This window comes from Panthera uncia, chromosome D2 (assembly GCF_023721935.1).
Source record: "Panthera uncia isolate 11264 chromosome D2, Puncia_PCG_1.0, whole genome shotgun sequence".
NCBI classification, from domain to species: domain Eukaryota; kingdom Metazoa; phylum Chordata; class Mammalia; order Carnivora; family Felidae; genus Panthera; species Panthera uncia.
Genome location: NC_064818.1, coordinates 67,881,805 through 67,897,617, shown reverse-complemented (window position 1 = coordinate 67,897,617; position 15,813 = coordinate 67,881,805). Strand labels below are relative to the sequence as shown.

General features: G+C 49.0%; 1 protein-coding gene across 15 annotated transcripts in view; it reads right to left on the bottom strand.

Annotated features, from left to right (window-relative positions):
- TCF7L2 (transcription factor 7 like 2) overlaps positions 1-15,813 on the bottom strand; it is a 176,059-nt gene that overhangs the window by 25,248 nt on the left and 134,998 nt on the right. For all 15 annotated transcript variants that reach the window (XM_049645770.1, XM_049645771.1, XM_049645774.1 and 12 more), the window contains one exon: positions 1,219-1,351. In XM_049645770.1, the coding sequence (XP_049501727.1) occupies positions 1,219-1,351 (133 nt within the window). The remainder of the gene's footprint in view (positions 1-1,218; positions 1,352-15,813) is intronic.

Sequence of the window (15,813 nt, the reverse complement as noted above, 5' to 3'; positions counted from 1 at the left end):
CCATTTGCACACTTGAAAGAATGTTCGCAGAGGAAAAGTAAACAGTCTGCAGACGTTAATCATATGTTTTACGATAACCATTTAAAAGCTATTCCCTGTACTACCATTATTTAAATGAGACGTTGATGCTGCTATTCACTCACAGAGCCTGGGGCCGGCTGGCGGCCTCCTCCAGCCATCCAAGCACTAGGCGAGGTCCCCCATGAGCACAAAGGGGGCTCAGAGGCTGGCGAACACCAGCTAACATGTGGCTTCGTTCGGGGGCGGCAAAGGCAGCATGAATGGGCAATCCACCTCAGCTCAACACCGAACAATCCCCTCTGACCAGATGACACGGGATAACAGCCATTTAAAATGCATCCTTCTAATTAACTAGCTGGTTAGAAGAACCCTACCCAGTGCACCGCCCAGCCTGTCCTGGCCTCAGCTGTTCTCCCATGGCTACGAGCTGTGGCCGGCTGCTGGTTTCAAATCTTGTTACGGGGAGGGTGGCCAGTGACCCTGCCCTCTCTGTTCCCTCTTTGGGGAAAAAGCAGCCCATGCGTATGTAGGATGGAAAGGAGGGGAAAAGCGCCAAGGCTGACGGATGACGTGACACCTTCTGCCTGAGACTGTGCGGGTTGTTCCACGCTGCAATGAGGAAAAACACGGACTCCAGTTTTCACGTCTGTATAATGGGCTCGATGATACCCAGGATATCGCAGGGGACAAAGAACCCAAATAAACCAGCAAAGAGAATGCGGGATCCAGTGATGTGGTCTCCTCCGGCTGCAGCAATAAGTCATTGTCAGGTGACTGCAGTCCCTTGACCGCCAAGGGAACTAGGGCTTTGGGGAGCCATGCTGCTGGGGCTCCTGTGCTCTCAAGAAGCTGAGAAGGAGGCCATGGGATGCCTCCACAACTACTCCCGCCTCCAAGACTGTTTGAGGCTCTCGGAGTTTGTTACAAGCTACTCCTGGAAAACACTGCATGATTCATAGCCAGCCCTTCCTGGGGCATTCTGGGCTCTAGAAAGACTGTTAGCACTCCACATAAGAGAGGCTACTCCCTCACCAGGCTCTGGTCTCCCCAAAGAGCTTCTTTTCCGCACCCCAGGAAGGGAAATGAGGAGCCCCTCCGCCGTGGCCCACAGCCCATCCCGAACTCCCCCGTCCCTTCCCAGCAGGCCAGGCGGCCCCGGACCCCGCACACCCTGTTGGCATCACACACACCGCCTACCTGTTTTGGGGTCTACGTCGGCTGGTAAGTGTGGAGGTGGGTTTCCCGGGGTGAAGTGTTCGTTGCTGTACGTGATGAGCGGCGTGAGAGGGTGGACATGGTGAGGGTGTTGCACAACCGGTACTTTGTTCGACTGTGGGGAGGAGAACAGGAGGCCAACGTTACGCTGGTTCCTGGCGGCTCGACACTGGGGGACACAGGACCCGTGGGCTCCCTGGACCCCGCCCTCCCTCCTGGACTTTGTAAGATGCACTCAATTCCGCCCGCAGCCCTGGCCCCAATCCATGCATTAAAAATAACAGATATTTGTAAAGACAGCTCTCTGGGCAGGCGTGCTTCCGTTTTTACCTCCCTACGGAGCCTGGCTTTTAAAATGCCTCCTCCACAGCCACCCCGTCACGGACCCCAAGTGTGCACCTTCCCAGTCGGCAGGTAAATCAGAAATGGGGGTTTAATCTCCCAGGCCTACTGGGTTCCCGCAGGTGGCGGGGGGGGGGGGGATCTCTGACCCCAGGACCCCACCGGAGGGACCTTCAGGAGGCAGGCAAGGCTTCCCAGGGGACCAGCTAGGAAAACCTTCCGTTACAAGAAACGTGGCAGGGCCCAGTTCCCACCCACTCGGCCTCCCCTATCCCCCCCCCCCCCCCCCCCCCCCCGCTCCTAACTTCCCCCTGCCCTTGGGAGCCAGCGGGCATGCTACAATCCTTTACAGACAGCATGGATGAAAAGCCCCACTCCTGGTCCGGTTGAGAGTGTGAACTTTACCAGAAAGCCCTACACTGGCAGGCGAGCACCTGCATATTTTATGCAGATTACAGCAGCCCTGATTCATTAGGAATTTCATTAGGAAGTCATTGGGGAATGCTAATAAATTAACTGGATGATGATAAATTGGGCTAATAAAAGGTGTGAAGATTAGAAACGGGCAGTTCTAGAAAACAAAGTACAGGCATCTTTATGTTCAAGAAGGGTGGACAGGTGGACAGAAGCAGGAAAAAAAGAAAAGCATTTGCTAAGATCTTTCCAGTTGCCATGACCAGACCTTCCTGAATTCTTCTCCTCTTTCCCCCCAGCCCCTCTCTCAGTCCGCCCCACCCCCTCCGCTCTGCTGTGCTATAACTTAGCCCAGCAAGATCACAAAGAAAAAATTAAGCTGAAACAAGCGAACTACTGGGCCATTTACTGAGAGTAATCCAATTGCAAAAAAACCCTATTCCCCATAGAGGATTTTCACTAAAATCCTACAACAGGGACATTTAACCAGATTAGGTACCAGCGAAGATAAAGAGGCGAGTATTAGATGATGAATGGATTAGAGTCAAGTTTCATTTCAGAACGTGTCTTCATTTCCTTTTATTACTTTTAGGAAGGCACAACTTGCATTAACATCAAGGAAAAGGAATTGCATTAAAAGAAAAGAAGTAAGGTTCCAGTGCTGCCCACTAGTGCCTCTTGAGTTCAGGGACCACGGAGCAGTTCGTTCGCTGTGCATTTTTCTTCTTGTCCCTTTTTTTTTTTTTTTTAAATGAATAAGGAAGGGGTATACTATAGAAAGAGTATTTCTCACAATTAATTGCGGCGAAGGCGTTGGTAAAAGGTACTCCTAACTTTTTCAGGAGCATGTTTGGAAAGGAAAATATGGCCTTCTCAGATGCTCCAGAAAAAACTACAGAGAAAGAAGTCAACACTTAAAACAGCTTGGTTTAACGATTCCCATAAACAAGTGGACACATTCAGAGGAGGTTAGCTGGTTGCTCAAAGAGCCTTATGTTGTGAATTACCAGTTCGCAATCAAAGCACTGAAATTAAAAAGCACCAAAGCAGAGGGAGTTTTGGTTAACACGTCCCTAGCAGCCATGAAGGTCTCAACAAGGCCACAGCCAGCAGCGTGAGGGGCTGCTGCCTCAAGGCCAAAGCCAGCATCTTATGAACACGCACTGAGGATTATTTGGGGGGAACATTTCTGTTCAGGACAGATTGAAAGGTAACCAGCAAATGAACTCTCACTGTGGGCTGGGGTGGAGAGGGGAAAGAGGAAAGGAGAGGGAGGGAGAAGACGGGGCAGACACAGCTGGAGGGAGTGAAGACCAATTTCCTTTGAAAGTGACTATTGCCACCTTCCAAAAGTTTTTTGTTTGGTGGGAAAGATACACACCTGCTGCAATGAAAGAAGGCAGATCGATCCCAGACAGTTTAAAGTAAGTGTGGGTAAAACTAGGAGATGAGTAGGAAGAACCACAGATAACCCAAAGCGGGGAAGATGGTCACTTGGAGGTTGAATGACTTCTGGGCAGCGGGACCACCATAAGCAATGGAAGGAAGCACGGGATGGGGGTAGAAGGGCTGGTGGTGGACAGTGGAACCTACAGTTCTCAGCTCTGGTTGAGTCAAGCATCTCTCAGGACACTTGTCACAAATCTGGATGGCCAATCTTAGGAAATCTCTCAGCAGGAACCGGATTCAGTAGATCTGGGCTCAGGACCCAGGCAACCAGTCGGCCTCCTGAGGACCTCACGTGGCAGCTCTACCTGTTCAGCCATGAACCCCTAGACCAGAGAACCACGTGGCCACAGACAAGTGCCAAGGTTAAGAGACCTGGGGTCCTAATCACCAACCAAGTCCTAGTTCTTACGAAAGTCCACAGGAAGAGCTTACCACAGAACCTACCACACGGTGCGCACAGGAATGGTGGTTTATTATTGTTACTTATTAGTTTATTGTTAGGGAGAAGTGGCCCATGGCACGCGTCTGTCTACAGCTCAGAAGCACCAATTCCATGGCTGCCTTCCAAGAAGGACTAACAGGAAATGCAGAGAAAACCTTTCTCTACTTGTCTAGCAAAAGACGAAGACAGAATCTGGGTGACAGGAGAGCTCACTGAGTGTAGGACGTGAAAGTTCATTTTCCCTCTTCCTCTTAGAAATATGTATGAAGGTTGGACACCTTCAAACCTGACAAAAGTTGGACACCATCGCCTTCATGTTATTTTGCACCCTTGAGCTTGGCCAACGGGTTAGTTTCCTGTCAAGATTCGCTAGCACGGAAGGGGGTGGACCCCGAGCTGCTGCTACCCAGCCTTAGGAGGGGAAGGCAAATGGGAGCCCTAGCACGACGTGGTTCTCTCTTCTCATCGTGACTGTATGCCAGGTTGGTCCCTAGGAAACCACACATCTCTGCAGGTTGACCAGCTCCCAAGCAAGCAGGGGAAGGAATAAAGTCATACGTACAGAAACCAGGGTCTACTCACCATTTTCATATGACCTGCCTACACCTGGACTGCTGTCGTGAATGGAAGTATGTTCTTCTTGAAGATGCCCTGTCTCTCCAGTCTCAGAACCCCACAGCCCTTTCTTTCTATGTCACATCATGCCCATGCCAGAGCCACATATGTACCTCTCTTGGTCCCGCTGTAGCTACGTTCCTTAATGACAAAGACTGTGCCTTCTAGAACTCTGTGTCTCCTGTCACGCCCAGCCTGTGGAGTGGCGAGACTCCTAAGTTGCAGAAGAACAACTGAGTTGCAACCGTAAACATCAGAAGAAGAGAAGGCCAGGACCAATTTCACAGATTCAGTCACTAAAATGGCGTCTACTCAGAATCATAGAACTAAGCTAGACAGGCCTTCAGAAACGGGCTAGTCTTATACTTTGTAAGAAGAGTGCCTTAAAAATGGTTTTAGAGCCCCCTGGCACGCACACGGTGACCAAGAGTGAAGGCTATGAATTCAAGCAAGACCCAGGTCGAAATTCTACTTGACCCCTCTAGCTGTACAACCTCTCTTAGGCCGTTGTCCTGTCTCTCCAAACTCTAGATGGGAACGGGCTCGACCTCAGAGTGTGTTGTGAAAATTAAGGCCCATGCCTATACAGCGACCAACACCAGGCCTGGCACAGAGCTATACATGCAATACAAAAAGCTTTGGGAAAATACTGTCCAGCGAGTACTACTGATGAGGGCACACTGAAGGTGGTGGTGGCTACCCTTCCAGTATCTTCTAATCGGATTCCCAGAGGGGAAATGCATCCACAGACTGCGCTCCTTATTTCAAAGGCAAGATGTTCATTATGAGGCAAGAGCGTATGGGTGTTTTCTGGCCACCGCTCCGTCAGGCAAAACGCCCTTCTTAAAAATGTGGTATTTAATTAATAAACATATTTTTTTAAATTTTTTTTTAATTTTTTTTTTTTTAACGTTTATTTATTTTTGAGACAGGGAGAGACGGAGCATGAACGGGGGAGAGTCAGAGAGAGAGGGAGACACAGAATCTGAAACAGGCTCCAGGCTCTGAGTAGTCAGCACAGAGCCCGACGCGGGGCTCGAACTCACAGACCGCGAGATCGTGACCTGAGCCGAAGTCGGCCACTTAACCGACTGAGCCACCCAGGCGCCCCAATTAATAAACATATTTGTTATCTCTTTTGAGAAAAACCATTACTCTATCATGCTAATAAATAAGAATGCCTACAGAAGGGCTGAAAGTTAAATAAAAATAGCTGGAGATGACCAAGGGCATTCCAGAATCAGGGTGAGGGCCTTGAAGTCAGAGTTCATATCAATCAAACACCAACCGACCCAAATAGAAAATGTCCCTTAGACTTTCCCCTCCCCTGTGATCAGAGCTCACTTTAAAAAAAAAAAAAAATTTAAGTTTATTTATTTTGAGAGAGACAGAGATAGCATGCGTGGGGGAGGGGCTGCGAGAGCCGGAGAGAGAGAGAGAATCCCAAGCAGGTTCTGTGCTGCCAGCACAGAGCCCGAAGCAGGGCTCGAACCCACAGAGCTGTGAGATCGTGACCTGAGTCAAAACCAAAAGTTGGACGCCTGATCGACTCAGACACCCGGGCGCTACAGCTCCCGCTTCCATAAAGAGGTCTTTAAGGATTGTGCTCAAAAATGTCACCACCCTAAGACAATTCAAACGTGAAAAGTAACTTTCTTAGGGGAAGGACACAGACAACCTTCCCGAAATGCAACAATCTATGCTGGGGGTGTTAGTGGATAAAGAGCCCACAAAATATGTGTCTGTCCCCCTTTTATCTCTTTATAGACTGAGTCCACTATTCAACGCAAACCACTGCAACATGAAATCAGGTACTTTTTAGGTAGCTACTTTATCTAAATATGAGGTATGTCTTCAAAACTACCTCGAGGGGTGGGGTGCCTGGGTGGCTCAGTCAACTGAGCGTCCAACTCATGATTTTGGCTCAGGTCATGATCCCAGGGTCATGGGATCAAGCCCCACATAGGACTCTTAAGATTCTCTCTCTCTCTCTCTCTCTCTCTCTCTCTCTCTCCCTCCCTCCCTCCCTTTCTTCCTCCCTGCCACCCCCCACCCCCCCATCCCGGACTCATGTTCTCTCTAAAATAAATAAAATGAAAAAAGAAAACCAACTACCTAAGGGGTGCAAAAAAAGTCATTACCTCCAGGGACAGCTAACATACACTCAAGGTCGGGATGGTGGCAGTCATCGAAAGCTGCCGGACGAGCCTAGTTACTAGCATCCAACCCGCTAAGAATATGATGAAAACTAGGCAACTCTGGGCCACGTGAAAGGCCAACATTAATAAAACGTTCCACATAAGGTCCGGGAGTCATATGCTGCGGTCGCCCATACACCCCCACACCGCGAGCACCTGGAACTCAGAGCCACCTAGACCCCTCTGTCCAGATCAGAGCCGCCCAGACCCCTTCGATCAGACGATCTGAGGGGAGGACGGGAGAGAGGAGCCCTGAGCAGCTGCTGAAGCTCTACGGTCAACCCCAGCACAGCTCCTCCTTGCTGCTGAATGCGGCCCTGGTGCCAGACCCGCCTCGGTGCTGAGTAGGACGGATTTCATCAAGTCCTCATCAACACACCTATCACGCGGTTGGCAGCTCTTATCAGTTCCATACGGGAGGTGTCCCAGGTCACAGGCTCCAGGGGGGTAGTGCTTCCAGGTCTTGCACGCTCACCGACCTGACCCCCCCCCGAGACTGGCGCCGGGGTGGGGCTCACCACCGTGCACGCTGCACCCCATGAGCGTAGGCCCGGCCGACCTTCCCAACCGGACAGAGAGGCTTCAGGACTCACAACGGGATCTGTTCCTCACACTGCCACCTACCAGTTTCCGGAACCTAGACCTAGTGTCAGCAAACAGTGCTCCCTGCTGTCCTCCCTGCCTCCCCCAGACCCCAAGTTAAGAGTAGCTCGGGGCTCCCTGCCTCGGTGAGAACACCTTTGCCACAGGGCACCAGGGATTTTTATCAGGGTTTTTTTTACAACACGTGGCCGATTACAGGAGGTGGGGGATGAGGGCATTTAATGGGATATTTCTGCACCTCAAACAGAGAGACAGAAGCAGTAGCAGGGTCCCGCAGGGACCTGGTGATAAACACTTCGCACACACCGTCAGTTCCGGCCGACAAGAAACTAAAGAAAAAGTCAACTAAAAAACCTCGAACCCACAAAATGAAGTCAACAGTACCTACTTAAAGGGAACAAAAATCCTCATCTGGCTATAAGTCATTAGGGCTTGGTTTTCTACCTGGAGAAATGGCTGCTGCCCAAAGCAAAGCCTTCCCCAGTTCTGTTCATTATCCTTTATGGGTTTTGAGCACTGAATAGTTAAAATTATTAAAAAAAAAAAAAAAAAAAAAGGGTCCTTTACCAGCCCTCAAAGCACACAAAGCCTTTCGACCCGAAGTATTCATCCAACTACAGTGGGGGGAGGCGGGGTGGGGAGGGGCGCCCCTGTGGCTGACCTCTGACCTCTGGAGAACCCTTAAGCCCAGCGTTCTCCAACTCGGCCGTGCCACCCTCATCGCCAAGCGCCCACACACCCGTCCAAACGGGGCTGGCCATGTGGAACCTGGCGGATGAAAGACTGGTTCAGGCACCTCTAGATCTCCCTGCTACCCTCCCCTAACCCCAGCCCCGCAACCTTCTGTAACTGTGGGGAACCCAAAGGGAATGAAAGCTGCCCATTCACCTCGCAACCTATTAATCAGCAGACGTTGAAAACAAATAGAGCCATTGCTGGCCCGGCCTCTCTGCCGGCCCTCCTCCTCAATACTCCCCTATTGCTCTCCTTTTCTGCAGAAGAAAAATGGGGCCAGAAAGTGCCTTGAGGAGCCCAGCACAATAAAACAAAAGCGGCACAGAGGGGCATTTGTCCGCCTTCTCCCCCCCCCCCCCCAGCGTGGAAGGTCTTCAGTGGTCTTTGGTTACCCAGCCCTCCCAGGGTCTGAAATCAGCCTCAGGAAGGGACACTGTTCATTCCAGGTTTACGTGAAAAAAATGGGTTTATAGCTCATCCCCGTGCATTTTGCCAGATGCCGCTTACTACAGCTGTACCAAGGCCAATGGCGACTAGCAAAACATTAATGATGTCGCTCGCACGTCACTGGAGCCACGGCTGAAGAGGAGGGGCTGGAGCTGAAGGAGGGGCTGTTTCTTACTCGTCAACAACCCTTTGTGACTCAACTAGTCCTATTCTTTCAGGCTATGAACCAGAGAGTGGTGGAACGTCAGCAGAAGTAAGCCTCCGGCCTCAACCACCCATTCCCGACCATTAGCGCCCACTTCCGCTTCTGGAATGACGTCAAGGAGGCCCTCACGGCAAGCTGGATCCGGGCCTGCACGCACAGACCCATCCCTGCTTACCTACTGAACATCTCCCTACCGCATCCTGCAAAGCTCCTACACACACAGACGGAAAGGGTGACAGCGGCCTTCCACGCTTGGCCAGATGGGCTTCTGGAAACATTTTGCCCTGCCCCTCTCTCCTCCCAGCTATGGAGGCCCAGCCAGCTAGGCCCCGCCTAGTGCAGCGCACAGGGCCCACTCGTGGTCAAATGCTGCTGCTCCCGAAGGCCCTGCTCCCCGCTGATGGCACACTTTCCCTGGACGAGATGTACATGGCTACTGAAAATAATAAATAAGAGAGAAGGCTTCGCGGGGTCCAAGTTTTGCTTGGAGAAATGAGGTGGTTAAGAGGAAGGAGGTCTGCCTGTGACCTGCAGCAAATGCCCACCCTGCAACTCCACTGCACAGCTCACCTCACCTGGCCGCGCTGCTGGGGGTCTCTGGCACAGACCCACCAGGCTGCAAAACGACAGCTTCTGCAACCCAAGGTGGCCTGACTAGACACAGGGTGCTGCTGCTTTGTTTTGCAAACTATGGATGGCTGGACCCTCCCCCAACCCCAGAATCAACTCCATTTAGACAGCAAGGAGAGGAAGAGAGATTCTCCGGCTCTCTACAAAATTCTGCCGACTCACAGTTTCTCATATACTCACACAAGCAGTAAAATTCTTCGTGCGGGGCAATGATTGAACAGGGCAGGCAGAGAGAGAATAAATGTGCAGTCAATTTTCATCCAAATTCTCTCACACACATGCATATACATAGAACTAACTCAAACCATCCTAAGCCCTTGGCCTTCTTCTCCCCCCCGCCCCCCCAGCCCCCGGTCCCTTCCATAATCTAACAATCCAGCTGGTAACACACAAAACAGATTGCCAAGCATTCAGGGTCTAGGGGGCCAAACTCTGCTCTTAATGATCTTTCCTTAATCCCCAAAAAGGAGGAGGGGAAGGCTGGGAGTCAGGAGGAGGTGTCAGGGTGGGGGAGTGGGCACCCGAAGGGGAACATTCTAACCTGGAAAATAAAGATGTGCTCCAGCTGCTTGGCTTTGTGAGAGCCGCAGCCGAGGGCCGACCCAGCAAAGCTGTGCTTTCACAGGCTCTTGAACAATTACTTCCAGTTAAGTTCATTAAACATAATTTATTTCCACTCATTCTCATTTATTTCCCAATAAAAAGAAAGCATCCCATTGTGTTTCCCCCAGCTAACCTTTATAGCACGTGCAAGCTTCAGTCTTGGCCGGCCCGGTCCAGGCTGGCCCCTGACCAGTGAGGTCCCAGGGTTTTCTTCCTGCCCGCGTCCCTCCAGGAACATGCCACAGCATGGCGGAGGTCAGTGAGGGGGTACGGCAGGCACAACAGGGTCCTCTGACTGTCCTAATCCTCCACACAAGGTCGCCAAGATGAGGAACCAGCCACTTCACCCCTAAGTAATTTCCCGGTGGTTCGCAACCTCCACCCTCCCGCAAGATATTTCTCTACTACTTGGGTATTAAATGATTAGTGTTAGCATAATCAATCTTGTTGAGTGTCCAAGTTTACAGAGAATGTTTGAGAATTGGGTAAGAGGGTACAGCTGTTCCTAGGAGAGCAGATTTGCAAAACAGAGCCAAGAATAAAACTAACCTATTCCAAATGAGGAAATCCAAAAGCTCAAATTCAAAACAACTTAAAAAAAATAATAATGATGATTTCCAGGCTACCCACCCCCCTCCAAAAAAAAAAAAACCCCAACAACCCCAAATCTAGGGATTCCTGAATATAATGGAAAGGAAATCACCAATTTTGATTTAGAGTAAATTTTAAGTACATAATGGTTATTACATCCTGGGGATTTCGAGAAAGTAGTGAACAAAACCTGATACAGCTCTTCTAATTTATTTACAATGACCAGCTGTATAAAAATGTCTTTTGTTTTTTTAATACACCCTGTGCCCAACTTTTGAATTTAGACAGTACTGCATTTGAAATTCATGCCTGCTACATGGGAGCCTAAGAGCTCTTTCAAACAGCTGTTTCCTTCAGAGAGCAGGTGAATTTCTCCCTAGAAAGGAGCAGGTAAACAGAAGAGGAGGGATGAACGTGTTCCTGTGGCCCAAAGGACAGCAATGACTCAAACCCCTGGATTCAGCAGGATGTCAGCAATGATGGGTGCAAAGGGGGTGCTGCATTGTTCTCTATCTTGCCAAGTTAGTGTCCCTCCCACCCATGGGCACTCTTTAGTGGGCATCTACAGTCTCGATAAATGATACACGTGAAAAGGACATGACCCTCTCTGAAAGCAAGCTGAGTTGGAAGTAATGACCCAGGCAAAGTCCAATTAAAAAAAATTTTTTTTCAAATGTGTGCAGAAGTATGTAATCTGGAGGGCATGGCAAGATTTCATCACATTCCAAAATGTTGCAGAAGGAAAGAATTCCATTACATAGCTCAGCCGGGCCCCCCACCGACCCCAAACCACAAAAGGGAGGTTTCCCTGAGAATATAAGCTTGCAGGCTCTGCTGCTTCTAGAAAATGCTGAAGCAGGAGCCTGTTGTGACAATACAAAGATCATAATATCTGTATCATTGGAGTCGGGAATTCACCCTTTCAAACAACTCCTTTCTCATGAGAAATCAAGAATGGAGGTTTAGCGGCCACCGAAACAGCAGGACTGCTATTAAGTAACCCGAGTAATTTGAGTAAACAAAGGTCTGGAACCTTTCAGGAATCTCAGAAAGGGAGACTGCGCTGGGTTGGGAAATTTACAGCAACACAACTTCCACATTTGCGGTGCCAGCTTGCACTGTCTTCCCCACGCTTCTGGACAGTTTACACGATCGTAGACTGAACTAGAAAAGTTGCACACAACCAGAGAGGAAAACCAAGGCAAGTATCTGTCATTCCTTCATGCTTGACTCACAGAAGTATTTACCACTTTGTGTTTTAATAGGCTGTTTAGGGTTGAATTCCTGATCTTGAAAACACAAGGACTCTTAGAGTCTGTTGCAGATTTCATTTTTTTTTTCCTTCCCCTCCCCCCCGATCGGATCTAAGAGCGGACTGACCACTGCAAACGTTTCTGTGTTTGGCCACTCAACAGCAAAAAATAGTAATGAAAGTAATCATAGGAATCGCCTCCAAATTCGAGGATGCCCTTACAGCTGTGGCAAAGGATCTGACCCAACAGTTGAGCGGAATACAGTGTAACCTAAGCCCCAAACTGGTATTGCAAAGGGACCTTCTTCCTAATCATTAACACCACAATGGTCTCCTGCTCAGGGTTCCGAAACACATTTCCTATGAAGTTTAGAAAACACAGACACCACAAGCAAGACTGTAGCCCTAAAAGGCCGGCATCTACATTTGGAGATTGAAAATAAATACAACTATAAAGACAGAGCAACAGAAAGTTAGCATTAAATATGAAACCAAAATACACAGTTTACACAAGCCCTGCTACTGTGAAAGCCTGAATGCTCCAAGACCTTTCAAGCTTTGAAAGCATGCTCCTCTCTGAGGCCACGTCATGTTCCCTTCTCTGTCTTCCAGTGGAGCCCACCCTGGTGGGTGAAGGAGAGAAATTTATTTGTTAAAAGAAATCCTAAACCCCACCACCCCTTTCCGGATCCCAGTTTACTCCTTCCTCGTACTTGGGGAGCCGGCTTCGCGGGCGCTCTGCATGGCTGTGTAGCAGGAAGGACTGTGATGAGAGTCACGATTTCTCTCCGCATCTTTTTTTTTTTTTTTAACCCTTTCTCCCCACTCCCCCAAAAACTGCTATGGAAAAGTATAGCGTGAAAGGGCACAGCTTTGAGTTGAACATTTATTCTTGCTTTGTTTTTTCCTTCCCATCGTCTGAATTTGAAACAAGAAAAGAAAAAAAGGAACTGAGGTTTAATGGTCAAGACCATAAGCAAGGATACAAACACACACACACACACACACACACACACACACACGCACGCACACCCCACTACTCACCCAGCAATTCAAATGGAGGTGCCAACCGCCCAACTGCTGGAAGAGAGAGAGCCCGGAGGCCACTGTGCCTCCCTTCCCACTCAAATCTTCCATGCCCACTAAAATTGTATCCCTAGGGTACATAATAGCTTTGGTTTTCTTTCTCTCCACCTCAAAAAAAAAAACTTTCTCTGTACCTTCAAGATGGGACTGGGCCAGCTTTTTTTTCCTCCTCCCTTACTGCTTTTCTCACTTTTCTTCTTCCTCCCAGCTTCCCCTCCCTTTATGCCTTTCCCTGAAAGAGCTGGAAAAAAGCATCTTTAGAGAAGGCTCCAAATTTCTGCCCTGGTTCACTCAAAATGCTCCCAAGGTCTCACTCCCGGTGCCTATCGTTACTTTGTTAATTAGCCCCCTTCCACACGCAGCAGCCCTCAAAAACCAAAGGAAAAAATTAAACAAAACAAAGCCAAAAGAAACCTCGCCATCTAGTTCAACTGGTGGCAGACTGAATTTTTTTTTTTTTAATTCTTAATTAGAAAAAACTCCTTCTAGTTTCTAATCTTTACCACTACAGAATCCGTGAAGGAAGGGGGAAGGCCCATGTTCCCCAGCCAGCTCAGGGCACCTAAGCCAAGTCCCCCTCCCTCACCCGTTACCTTGGGCAGCAGGGACACAGCTACCGCTAAGAGTAGCTAAGAAATTACGGTCAGCCATGAGGGAAAATGATCAACCGAGTGCAGTAGGCAGGCACTTTATCTGCAAGATTGTCAAATCCCTCAAAACAAATTTCTTAGAGAGGGCTGCAATGCGAGGGGGGGGGGGGAAGCATATTTTCTTGTCACAGTGACACGGGAGTGACATTTGGTAGGGCCTTGTCTGCCAAACACACACGCACGCACACACACACCCTCTTTTCCTTCTAGAGTAAAAGACTGTGCTGGAAAGATTTTCAACTGACCTCTGTGGAAGGAGAACGCAAGCTTCCTGTACTCCCTGGCATTCTAGCACTCAGACCGTTAACTTGCTTTTAGACTGTTGAGTTTTGTGAGCTTTCCCCAGAATGAGAGAGAGAGAGAGAGAGAGAGAGAGAGAGATACAGAGACAGACAGAGAGACAAGAGAAGGCAGAGGAATGCAAAAGGCTAGCCCTAAATCCCACAAACCCGACTTACTTTTCCTGGGGCTCTCATAGGATCCAGGGCCGGGTACATTTGTGTGGGTTTAACTTAATTGGAGTTGAGAGACTCAGACATCACAGGCCTGAAATCATCCTCTTTTACATGAAGGAGGGGAGAGAGGGAGGGTGGCTCCAGGAGGGGTTAAAGACAGAAGAAACTTGCAGAGGACAAAATGAGCCTTTCGGGTCCTCTCCCACCCCAAGTGTTAAATCGTTCCACCCTGTTCAAAAGCAAATACACAACTCCGATTTGCATGCAGGTAAGAGAACACCCCTGCCCACCGCCACATGGGTTCCTGGACCTGCCTTGCGTGAGGCAAAACCAGTGGCAAAGATTTGGTTCCTTCTGGCGGTGGGACACCTGACACTGGGGAGACGTTTTTAATTCGCCGATCTGACCGCCCACCTGTTTATAGGACTCTTTTCTTGACGTTAGTCTTTAACACACGGGACGAGTTAAGAACTCTCACTCCACCCCACCCCCACCCTCCCCCCAAAAACAAAAACAAAGGCTGGAAGGACTTAAAGATAACCCAAAGTGAGAATTCTTAATTTTCTCTTCTTCTTTTTAAAAATACTGCTCTGTGGCCCCTCTTTCTAGACTTATCCGGCCTTCCGGTGTGTCAGGCAGCAATCTTTAAGGTCCTTAGTACCAAAACAAAACCCTGCCATTTCCCTTTACATGGCGGTAACAAAAGCAATGAGCCTCCAGTTTGACAAGTAAAAAGCCCCAACCACACAGCCCCTAATTGCCTCCCCTCCCTCTATTCACGAAGACCACCACACTCGGCAGCTGCCTTTGTCACACATGCAATTTCTTAAGTAAACTGCAAGTTTCCCTCCCGGCTGATGGACAGCTCCCAATCATTCAGCAACAATAACTTATAAAGTGCAGCAAACAGGATGGGCAACTTTGACTCGGTATTTTCTGGCTTTCTCAAAAGACAAGGAAAATGGAAACAGCAAGATGAGCCAACACATTCCAGACAGTCCTCCTCCTCCTCCTTAAAAAGAACAGGGAAATCTGGTGAATTTCTTCAAACTCCCTCCTAAGAAACTGCTTCAGGATATCTGCGGTCCCATCATCCTATCCCGAGTCCACCCAGGGGTGCCCCAACTTGTCAGAAGTACACCCACACTTAGAACAATTCCAGAAAAATAAATAAATAAAAAGCTGATGGATACTGCCAAGTTCTATGGGATTTTTTTTTTTCAACTCCCCCAAACCAAAACCAAACAAGAGAGAGTAAGAGTTTCCTTTCCTGTTAGCATGAAATCACAATCAAGTGGAGAAGTAAAGTAAGAAGCTGAAAGACTGCCCATTCTCATCCCGCGGTCCTCATCCACATCAGCGGCAAAGTTCTGGTGTTCTGTTTTAAATAAAGAAGTTTGAGACGCGGGGAAGGGGAGATGGGTCTTGCACGAGTGCATATGAAAAGCAGAAAAATGCGGACCCCTTACGAAAATATTTGGGGACAGAGAGGAAGGAGGGGAGCCAGGAGGGTGGAGCATCCGTGACTTTAACTTGGTGGGCGAAAAGAAGCGAACCTCCCCCCCCAACCCGGCCCCAAACAGTCACTTCCGAGTGAAGCAATAAATACTACAAGCAGCTCTGCACGGTCACGAGCTAAAAGTTCGGAGTAAAAAAGTACTGCCGATTTCTCTTTTTCGTTATTTATTATTATTATTATTGTTGTTATTATTTTTTTTTTTAAGGAGAGTTAAGAGGAAAAAAAGAAAATAAAGACCTCCTCCATCCGGCACCTTCCCAGGCAAGGGACGTCAATGTTAAAGTTACTGCAAAAGTGACGAGCGAACCGGGTGAAGGTTGGGAGCATGCGAGGCACCGGCC